Source organism: Nanorana parkeri, unplaced genomic scaffold (genome assembly GCF_000935625.1).
Source record: "Nanorana parkeri isolate BGI_ZX_2015 unplaced genomic scaffold, ASM93562v1 scaffold968, whole genome shotgun sequence".
Classification (NCBI taxonomy): Eukaryota; Metazoa; Chordata; class Amphibia; order Anura; family Dicroglossidae; genus Nanorana; species Nanorana parkeri.
Genome location: NW_017307236.1, coordinates 581788 through 591254, shown reverse-complemented (window position 1 = coordinate 591254; position 9467 = coordinate 581788). Strand labels below are relative to the sequence as shown.

The 9467-nt window shown below is 45.0% G+C and overlaps 1 protein-coding gene across 1 annotated transcript; it reads right to left on the bottom strand.

The window, feature by feature from the left end:
* Nucleotides 1-1214: 1214 nt before the first annotated feature.
* LOC108795422 (transmembrane 4 L6 family member 4-like) lies at nucleotides 1215-8791 on the bottom strand. Its single transcript, XM_018566669.1, has 4 exons — nucleotides 8609-8791; nucleotides 6553-6618; nucleotides 2843-3015; nucleotides 1215-1410 (listed from the first exon to the last, which is right to left on the bottom strand). Exons 1-4 carry the CDS (start codon nucleotides 8789-8791, stop codon nucleotides 1215-1217), a joined length of 618 nt encoding a protein of 205 aa, XP_018422171.1.
* Nucleotides 8792-9467: the final 676 nt, after the last annotated feature.

Here is a 9467-nt window from a genome sequence, read left to right as displayed (position 1 = left end):
CTGATGGAAAGGGGGGGGGTCTTGATATGAAAGGGGCTTCTGATGTGAAAAGGGAGGACTTTATGTGTTAGAGGGACTCCGATGTGAAGGGAGGACTTTATGTGAAAGGGAGACTCTGATGTGAAGGGGGACTCGTGATGTGAAGGAGGACTCCTGATGTAAAGGAGGAGTCTGATGTGAAGAGGAGTGTCTGATGGGAAGGGGGGGGGGGGGTCTTGATATGAAAGGGGCTTCTGATGTGAAAGGGAGGACTCTGATGTGAAGGGGACTCTGATGTGAAGAGGAGTGTCTGATGGGAAGGTTGGCTCCTGATATATAAGGGTCTTCTGATGTAAAAAAGGGGGAGAACTCTGATGTGAAGAGGGGGGAGTCTGATGTAAAGAGGGGGCTCCTGATGTAAAGGAGGACTCTGATGTGAAGTGGGGAGATACTAATGTGAAAGGGCTAGGGGTATCTGATGTTAAGGGGGAAGCCCACATTTAAAATCCATAGCAGACCCCTACCTAGGATAAGGATCTGGTATGAGTTTTGGGGGGATCACACATGTTATTTCACATTTAGGTTATTTACATTGTAGATTGGGGTGCCTCGAGAATTTGCATATTTTTTAAGGGCGCTGGGTGACTTGAAAAATGTTGAGAAACGCTGAGCTACAATACAATATGTTATATTACATTAGGTTATGTTCTGTCATCACATCTGATGTGGAGTTCTTCTGGGTTTTGAAGCTCCACAGTCCATTAGCAGTAGGATTACTGTGTGCAGATACATGTGGAGTACACTGGGAGCAGAGAGGCTCATTTCACATCTAATCTGGGTTCTCATATATTATGAGATATCCTGATCACCCTCCATATTCATCGTGTAACGTGCACACACCTACAGCTGAAGCAGTTGCAGTTAAAGTAAACCTTATGATTAGAGAACCTTTTTAGGCTGCCATTGCTGGCCCGGTCCTTTAGAAATATTAGTTCCCTGGCTATAATGCTAATCCAATGTCTTCAGTGCTTAGTAGATCTGACCTCTGAACCAGAACATGTAAATAAATAAGGAATAATGACACTTTTATGGCACTTATTTACACTAAGCTCGTTCCTGAAAGTACTGAAGCCAGAGGTTTATAATGATAGCCCGATGGCTAGCATTTTCAGCAGTGGCAGCCTACATGTCAGGGTTCCTTCAATAATGAGAATCATCCGCACCTGTGCTAGTGGTTATTGCAAGTCATTTTTCCTGCAGGTTCCGCAGAGGCAGCCAAAGAGCCCATTGATCACCTGGATGGTACAGAGGATGAGGGAGATGCCGGAGGCCGTTAGCACCATCGAGAACAGGATGACATTGAACTCCACTACTCCCACGGGGTTGATGCAGGTGTTCCACAAAGCTTTGTTGAACAGGTAATTGTCTTCACTGGAAGAAAGAAAGACAATAAAAATCAACAAATGTTTATTCCATGCCTTTTAAAACGTGGCTTTCCCAAGTAGGTGCAGCACTGAAAGAGCTCCTCTACCCTCTTATTGTCATTTCTGAAAACTCTAGGGTCCAATGGACACAGCTGGACAGACTTGACATGGTGCGGAGTCCTCACCCTACTGACCCTCGTGTAGGCTCTGCCTCTTGTTTAGAGGTACCATGGTTAAACATTCACTTCATACATATATGGAGCCTTGAAATGCAAGGAGGCTGTCTACCTGTCTAGTAGAACCTGGGTACCCAGGGCACATGTCCCAGGTCTTCTACTGAGTCTTCTTTGCAACAACTGTTGCCAACAAAGACCGTGGTCTAGGATGGCAGGCTGTTAGGAGCCGCACGCAGCCACCAACACACTATCATGTTGCTGATTTCCAATAACATGTCCATGTGTGTAACAAAATGTTCCAGTCTGCCACCCTGCCTGCCACTTCTGGCCAGGTCCTCCTTGTTGACCCTGGACAGTTTGTGTTGTGGAACTGTGTGCTGGGAACTTCACAACTCACCCACTCAGTGCCTGTCCACCCAAAACCGAACTGTTAGATTAGTAGTTCAACAAACTGCCTACTCTTCAAGTCAACAAATGTTCAAGTTAACCTGGCTTAAAATGTTCTGAAAGGTTGTATCTCTTGCGGTCTGTAGGAACATACAGTATAACATATCAATCCATGAGCCTATCTGGAGCCTCAACTACTCATCTTGAGACAAAGTTTCACCTCTCGTGTTTTACCACGCTGAAACTCAAATGTATATATCCAGAGCTTCAGTGGGCAGTAGAGGCCATGGAACATAAGAGTTGGTGACAAGGGGCAAGGCTTAATATCATCTCATCATCATCATAATCATCTTGAGACAAATCTTCACCTCCAGCTTTCTACCCTTCTAAACCTGAAATGTTTATATCTAGAACTTCAGTGGGCAGTAGAGGCCATGGGATTTGAGAGTTAGTGACAAGGGGCAAGGCTTCATATCATCTCATCATCATTATCACCATACTTATCTTGAGACAAAGCTTCACCTCCAGCATTCTACCCCAATGAAACTCAAATGTTTATATCTAGAACTTCAGTGGGAAATAGAGGCCATGGAACGTAACGGTTGATGACAGGGGGCAGGGCTTAATATCGACTTGGGTTGAAGTCAAGGTTCCATGTACAGTCAGGGCCTTGGATCCAAGGAGCCCTGGAAATTACACAGGGATTCATTTGAAGACTATCAAAAGTACTTGAAGTCTTCAAAAGTTTCTCCATTGCTGTTACTGCTGTTACCCGAAATTGTTTCAAACAACTTATGTATTTTTCTGCAAGGGGGAAGGAAGGCCTTTCCATAAGACTGGTGCTTGTATCAGTTGCAGATGTTTGGCAGGTCTTACCTGAAATCTTCTAGCTTGGAGTCGAAGGGTCGGCCCCATATAGGCTGTTGAGTTACGCTTAGCGAAGGCCAATACTGGCATACTGGTCCTTTCACCATGCCCACAATGGATACCACAAAACCATACAGCGATCCAACCACACCGATAGCAGCAAAGATGATTGACAGGAACATCTGCGGGAGAGAAGGGGGTAAATATGTCATGCACCAATGGAAGTCCTAATTGTTATGACCTTAAAGTAGGATTCCAGACAAGGATAGCTTGGAGAGAGTAGGGAAGGGTTAGAGCGTCTCTTGTGTGTGGACTCTGGAACAGGAAGTGGGACAAAATCTCCCCAACAGAGACACAAACAGCAATATAAACCTCATCTACCTTTCCCCTTTTTCCAAGTTCTGTTGGCATATATGGTATAATGCAGAAAAAGATCATAAAGTATAAAATAATACAATAATGCCAATTGCATAGTAGTACAGCATAAAATAGTATAATATAATATAGCAAACAGAGTATAGTAAATAGAACAGCGCTGCATTGTATAGTATAGAACAATATCGCTTAATATACAATGCTACAGTAAAGTGGATTACAAGCATGCTTCCGGAACGAATTATGCTCTTAAACCAAGGTATTACTGTAGCATTATATACCATATTATAATATCATAACAAACAGTATAAACTAGTAAAGCATAACATTATATACCATTATAAAGTATAATACAGCATATAATAACTTAGTATAACATACATCATATCCCCAAATAGTGTATACTATAGAATATTAGAAACTAGTATACTGTGGCACAGGGGTAGGCAACCTTGGCACTCCAGCTTTTGTAAAACTACAAGTCCCACGAGGCATTGCAAAAACTCTTACAGCCATAAGCAGGACTCCCAGAGACAAAGGCATGATTGGGCTTGTGGTTTCAACGCAACTGGAGTGCCGAGGTTGCCTACCCCTGGTATAGCATAATGTACAATATTCTAGTATAATGTAGAATAGTATAACACTAGTATAGCATAGGATTATATACCTTTTTATAGAACAGTAGTTCTCAACCTTTCTAGGGCCGGGACGCCTTCGTAACATTTGCCAAGTTGTGGTGACCCCCAAAGGTAAAATTTAGGGATGAGGCGGCTGCTGCAGCGACATCTGGAGGCGTGGGAGGAGAACTGACACTGCTGCGCTAGGAGAGAGCTGAGGAGGACTCTCACCTTGCACAGCGACCCACAGGCTGAGAACCACTGCTATAGGCAAAGACCGGACCGGGTTCTGCAGCTGGAACTAGAAGAATTGGATTTAAAGTGTGTGGCTATATAACGTATGAGGTACCTACTCCGCAGTACTGTCACTGATAGGGATGGGCTCGGGCGTGTTCGCAGCTCCACGTGCCGAGCCCGCCAGGAAGCTGACAGTCTGCAGTGTCAATCACAGGCACTGAGACATTGCCTGATCTCTGCAGCTGCGGACCGGGAAAATGGAATTCATAGCTAGAGGTGTGTTTTACATATTTTTTTGCTTGAATACATACATATTGCACCCGCCCTCTGCTGCTGTCAATCACTAGAAGGGGACCTGGTGGAGAACTTCAGGTCCCCCTCTGCTGATTGGCAGCATCAGAGGGCGGTTGCAATAGCTAGTTTGCTATTGGCTTTTGCAAAGTGAAATAGCCAATAGGAATCTAGCTATGCATTCCTATGGTGGGGTTTTTTTTCTGACTAGGCGACCCCTGGCAAATCGTCATTCGACCCCCGAGGGGGTCCCGACCCACAGGTTGAGAACCACTGTTATAGAATATTATAACATAGCAAAGCATAGCATAATATAGTATAATAGAACAGGGACGTGTGCTCTGGGGAGGCTGAGCCTGCCATCATGAAAGAAAAAGTCTGAAGCTGACAGCTTTTTCTCCATTCAGACCGGCTTATAACAGGTTATACAGAGGGGAAAGTCTTCCCACTGTATAACATGTCATGGACGGAGTGCTGCCTAAAAGGTACAGGTTTGTAGGTTACACAGCAGCGGGCTTCCCCATTTCTGTGTGTAACCTAACACAATGAGGTTAGAGCTACAACAGCCTCTGACTTGGAGTCAGAAGCTTGAGCTCTGTGGATGGTTTGGACCAATGGCGCTTTGCCGTCCAATCAAAAAAAAAACACTGACAGCATCCATCTAGATGCCTCATTAGTGAAGAGCAAGTGAGGGACAGGGCAGGTCTTCCTTGTTTCCTCCCTCGTTCACACATAGTTTGGTGAACAGGCCAGGGACGGGGCAGGGGATGGGCTGGGGGTGCCTCACCTGCCAATGACCTCACCACACGTTCCTGAAATATAAAATATTTTAACTAGTATAACATATCACAATACCCCATTATCACCCCAGTATAATACAATATAGAATAATATGAAGGTCTATGGTATAATAAAGCACAAAGCCCCGTAGGCCTCCATTTGTAGAACGATCTTTCCAGTAAAAGTTCATTCAGCCGCCTCATCGTCAATCCGCGTCTGATAACTCCCAGAATACCCAATATGACGCAGAGAGTACAAAACTCGGCTCCTGATAATCTCTCCACCTTTCTGACTGCAATCTCCTGAACTCAGATATTGGAATCTGGTGCAAGGTTTCCTTAAAGTGTATGTACACCTTAAGTGCAAAACATTACCCGTTGGCCCTGCCAGAAATTCAGAGCTGTCCTGTGTCCTCTGCTCACTTCCTGTGTTATCTCAAAGAACCCCCTCCCTAGGCAACAGCTAGGAGAATCAAACATCTTTGTATGGTGTTCCAGGGCATGAGGGTTGAGATCATTCTGCTGGAGTTCCCAGCTCCGCCTCTCAGGAGCCGCCATTATATCTCACCAGCTTCAGGCTGAAGTTGTCACCACCCCTTCTTGCCATACACACTTTAATCCAGTAGGGGGAGCCCAGGTAGTGGCGGAGAAGGATGCTCTAGTGACCCGTGTACAGTCAGGTGGCTAAACCAGCTTTTTCCATTATTACACATTAGATAAGATAATTGTATCGCAGACGGTCAGGTGACTTTTTATGTCCCTTAGAATGACACGTATATTTCATGTGCTGTCAGGAGGACTCAGGTCACATGCTTCAGATTTCCCTTTATAGGTGCAACTTTGGACTTTAATATAATCATATAGCCATTTCTAAACCCCCGACCCAAAACTAGAACTTGTGGGACAAGGACTCGTATATGGAGCTCTGACCTCTGCCATCTGCACACTTATTATGACTCGGTGACTCGTAGAGTATTGAAGCCAGGGGATCAGCATAACATACAGGAGGTAACCCAATGCAACCATTCACAATTCAGCTTGCCTACCTAGGAGCACCCTCTCCTCCATAATGACATTCACCCATTACGGCATTTTTGATATTGGCATCACTCCTCCCAAGAACCAGCCCACTGCTTTCATCAGGGCTGAGGGCTCTTGAGAGGAGTACTGGGGTTCTAACAAGGAACATGCTGATAGGAGTAGAGAGCAGAACGACATAGAGATGAGCTCATCAATCTTATCCGTCTCCTTTCACTGTCCAAACACAGGCTGGGGGAGGGGCAAGACCTGTAAGTGTTACTTAACTGCAGAAGAGAAAAATCAGGTCTCCTGCCCAGCCAGACATGGCTGTGCTGTGTGGCAGAGCTGTGTAAATTAAAGGACTTGATGGGCAGAAATACAAATCCAATCAGGAACATACCCCACAGCGGTTGTTGCAGCAACCCTCCCGTCCTGTCGCTTGGATGTGGATGGCTGGGATCAGGACCTAGGGAAAATTAAAATAATATTAAATTGATGAAGACATATATTTTCAGGAATAAATGCTGGAAAAAATATCATTATTGCCATTATCACCCATATAATTACTCGGTATGGATCAACCTTCCTCAGACTTTTTATCCCCTTGAAATAATTTTGTGGTCTCAGGGAACAGCTACAGATCACAGTTAGCGTGATCACTAAGTTGTAGAACGTTTTAAATAGAAGGATAAAGAAAAGGGCATAGCTAAGGTAATGACACCAAGCGGCTGATGTACGAATGTTCCACCAAGGGGCTGATGTACGAATGTTCCACCAAGGGGCTGATGTACGAATGTTCCACCAAGGGGCTGATGTACAAATGTTCCACCAAGGGGCTGATGTATAAATGTTCCATCAAGGGGCTGATGTATGAACGTTCCACCAAGGGGCTGATGTATGAACGATCCACCAAGGGGCTGATGTATGAACGATCCACCAAGGGGCTGATGTATGAACGTTCAGCCTTGGTGGAACCATCACCCTTGGTGGAACATTTATACATCAGCCCCTTGGTGGAATGTTTATACATTAGCCCCCAAGAGTGGCATAGCTAAGGTATTTGACACCAAGGGGCTGATGTATGAATGTTCCACCAAGGGGCAGATGTATGAACGATCCACCAAGGGGCTAATGTAGGAATTATCCATCAAGGGGCTGATCTATAAATGTTCCACCAAGGGTCTAATGTATGAATGTTCCACCAAGGGGCTGATGTATAAATGTTCCACCAAGGAGCTGATGTATAAATGTTCCACCAAGGGTTTAATGTATAAATGTTCCATACAGGGGGTGAGAGGCTCCTTGGTGGAACATTCATACTTCTGCCCCTTCACCAAGGGGCTGATGTATAAATGTTCCACCAAGGAGCTGATGTATAAATGTTCCACCAAGGAGCTGATGTATAAATGTTCCACCAAGGGTTTAATGTATAAATGTTCCATCAATGATGGAATGTTCATACATCTGCCCCTTGGTGGAACATTCATACATCTGCCCCTTGGTGGAACATTCATACATTAGCCCCTTGGTGAAACATTCATACATTAGCCCCTTAATGGAACGTTTATACATCTGCCCCTTGGTAGAACATTCATACATTAGCCCCTTGGTTGATCGTTCAGACATCAGCCCCTTGGTGAATCGTTCATACATCTGCCACTTGGTGGAACGTCCTTACATCAGCTGCTTGGTGGAACATTTATACATCAGCCCCTTGGTGGAACATTTATACATGAACCCCTTGGTGGAACGTTTATACATCAGCCCCCAAGAGTGGATTATCTTACAAGACTCCCCTACTCTATGCAGCAGTATTAAATAAAAGAAACAAATACAAATGGCCAAAAAAAGAAATATTGTAGTGTCCACTTACCGTGGAAAATTGTCCCCTTTACATTGGCGGAAAATGCTAAAAATGTCCTCTCGCATTGAAGTCATTGGAGAAAAGCCCCTGGTGATCAGTGTTGAAGTGACCCTTTATTTTGGATGTCAGTGGGAAATTGCCACTGACTCTGCCACTGCTCATGGAACCCCCCCAGCAACCTCTGGAGGAATTCTATGGTTTCACGGAACCCTGGTTGGGAGAGTCTGGTATATGTGGTCTATCTCTGATCATTTAGCCACACTGCCCTCTTCTGACTGCAGTTTTGTAGTGTAGCTGACAGTTCTGAGGTTGCGTTTGATCATATCTTTGGTTGCAGATGGTCCTTTTAGGATCCATTCGCATTGCAGGCAAAACAGTTTTTGCGTTCCAATGCATGTGTTTGAGTAGCACTGCACTGGATGCTGAAACTGCTCGGAAAACGCACCATTCACTAACAAAGCCCACCTTCATGAACCCTTAGGAAGCCCACCCCAGTGCTTGCACTGTCACATTTGTGGATGGACCCACCCTTTAACTATTGCTTGATTTGGAATATGCGCTTAGAAATTCTAAATGAGCATAACATTCCTACCAGTAATCCGCTGCCGATGACTCCGCCCAGATACAGAACTTCTGGTGTCATCTGACTTTCTGGGTTCTGTATGGGTCCAGTCTCCCATCCCGGGAAAAACAGGATCACGTTGCAGACAATGGCAAAGACAACCAGGGGGTAGAGGGAGATCCCGATGAACCTGGAGCATTTCCCCGTACACATGGCGAGTGATGGGCGATTGGAACAGAGAGATCTGGAGAGGTGGATGGAGCGGAGACTGTGGATGAGTAGATGGAGCCTGGTCATTTATATCCCCACACCAGACCCAGCCCTCTGATAACCATGGCTCACCGGTGAAGTTTGGACTGCAAATTGAGAAATTATTCCAGTGGTAGAGTCCTACGTACAATTTTCCATAAAAAAGAGTGACATAATGACAACATGTTATATGATCACCCAGAGAAGGCTAAAAAAAAGACTGCATACAGCAGCAGTAGCATTGACGCAACTTTCCATTGGATTCAGGGAATTGTAATCACTTGACCTCCTGTACCTGCATAACCCTTATCAACCCAAATTATATTATATAAAGCACAGGTGACATGCTTCATCTCTGCTAGTCCAGCCTTGTTCAACTATTTTACCCCAGAGGAACCCCTAAAATCTTTTTTTAAGTCTCTGGGAACCCTTACTAAAACCAGTTCATTGGGGGGGGGAATAGCAAAAATGCCTCTTCATCATTGGTGGTCAGAAATGCAACCCTTATGGTGGTCATCGGAATGCTACCCTTACAGACGTCTAAGAAGAGAATTGGTGTCATGCTGCTGGCTTTGCCAAGTGGCGTTGGACCCAGAATTATGCAGGCAGCATCAGATTGGGGGGTCAGTCAGCCGCCCCC

Excerpts from the sequence above, each read along its gene's own strand:
- LOC108795422 (XM_018566669.1), bottom strand. The coding sequence starts at position 8,791 with ATGTGTACGGGGAAATGCTCCAGGTTCATCGGGATCTCCCTCTACCCC. Across the intron at positions 6,619-8,608 it reads TCATCGGCAGCGGATTACTG|GTCCTGATCCCAGCCATCCA; the intron begins GTAGGAATGTTA and ends AATTTTCCCTAG. Across the intron at positions 1,411-2,842 it reads TCCAAGCTAGAAGATTTCAG|TGAAGACAATTACCTGTTCA; the intron begins GTAAGACCTGCC and ends TCTTTCTTCCAG.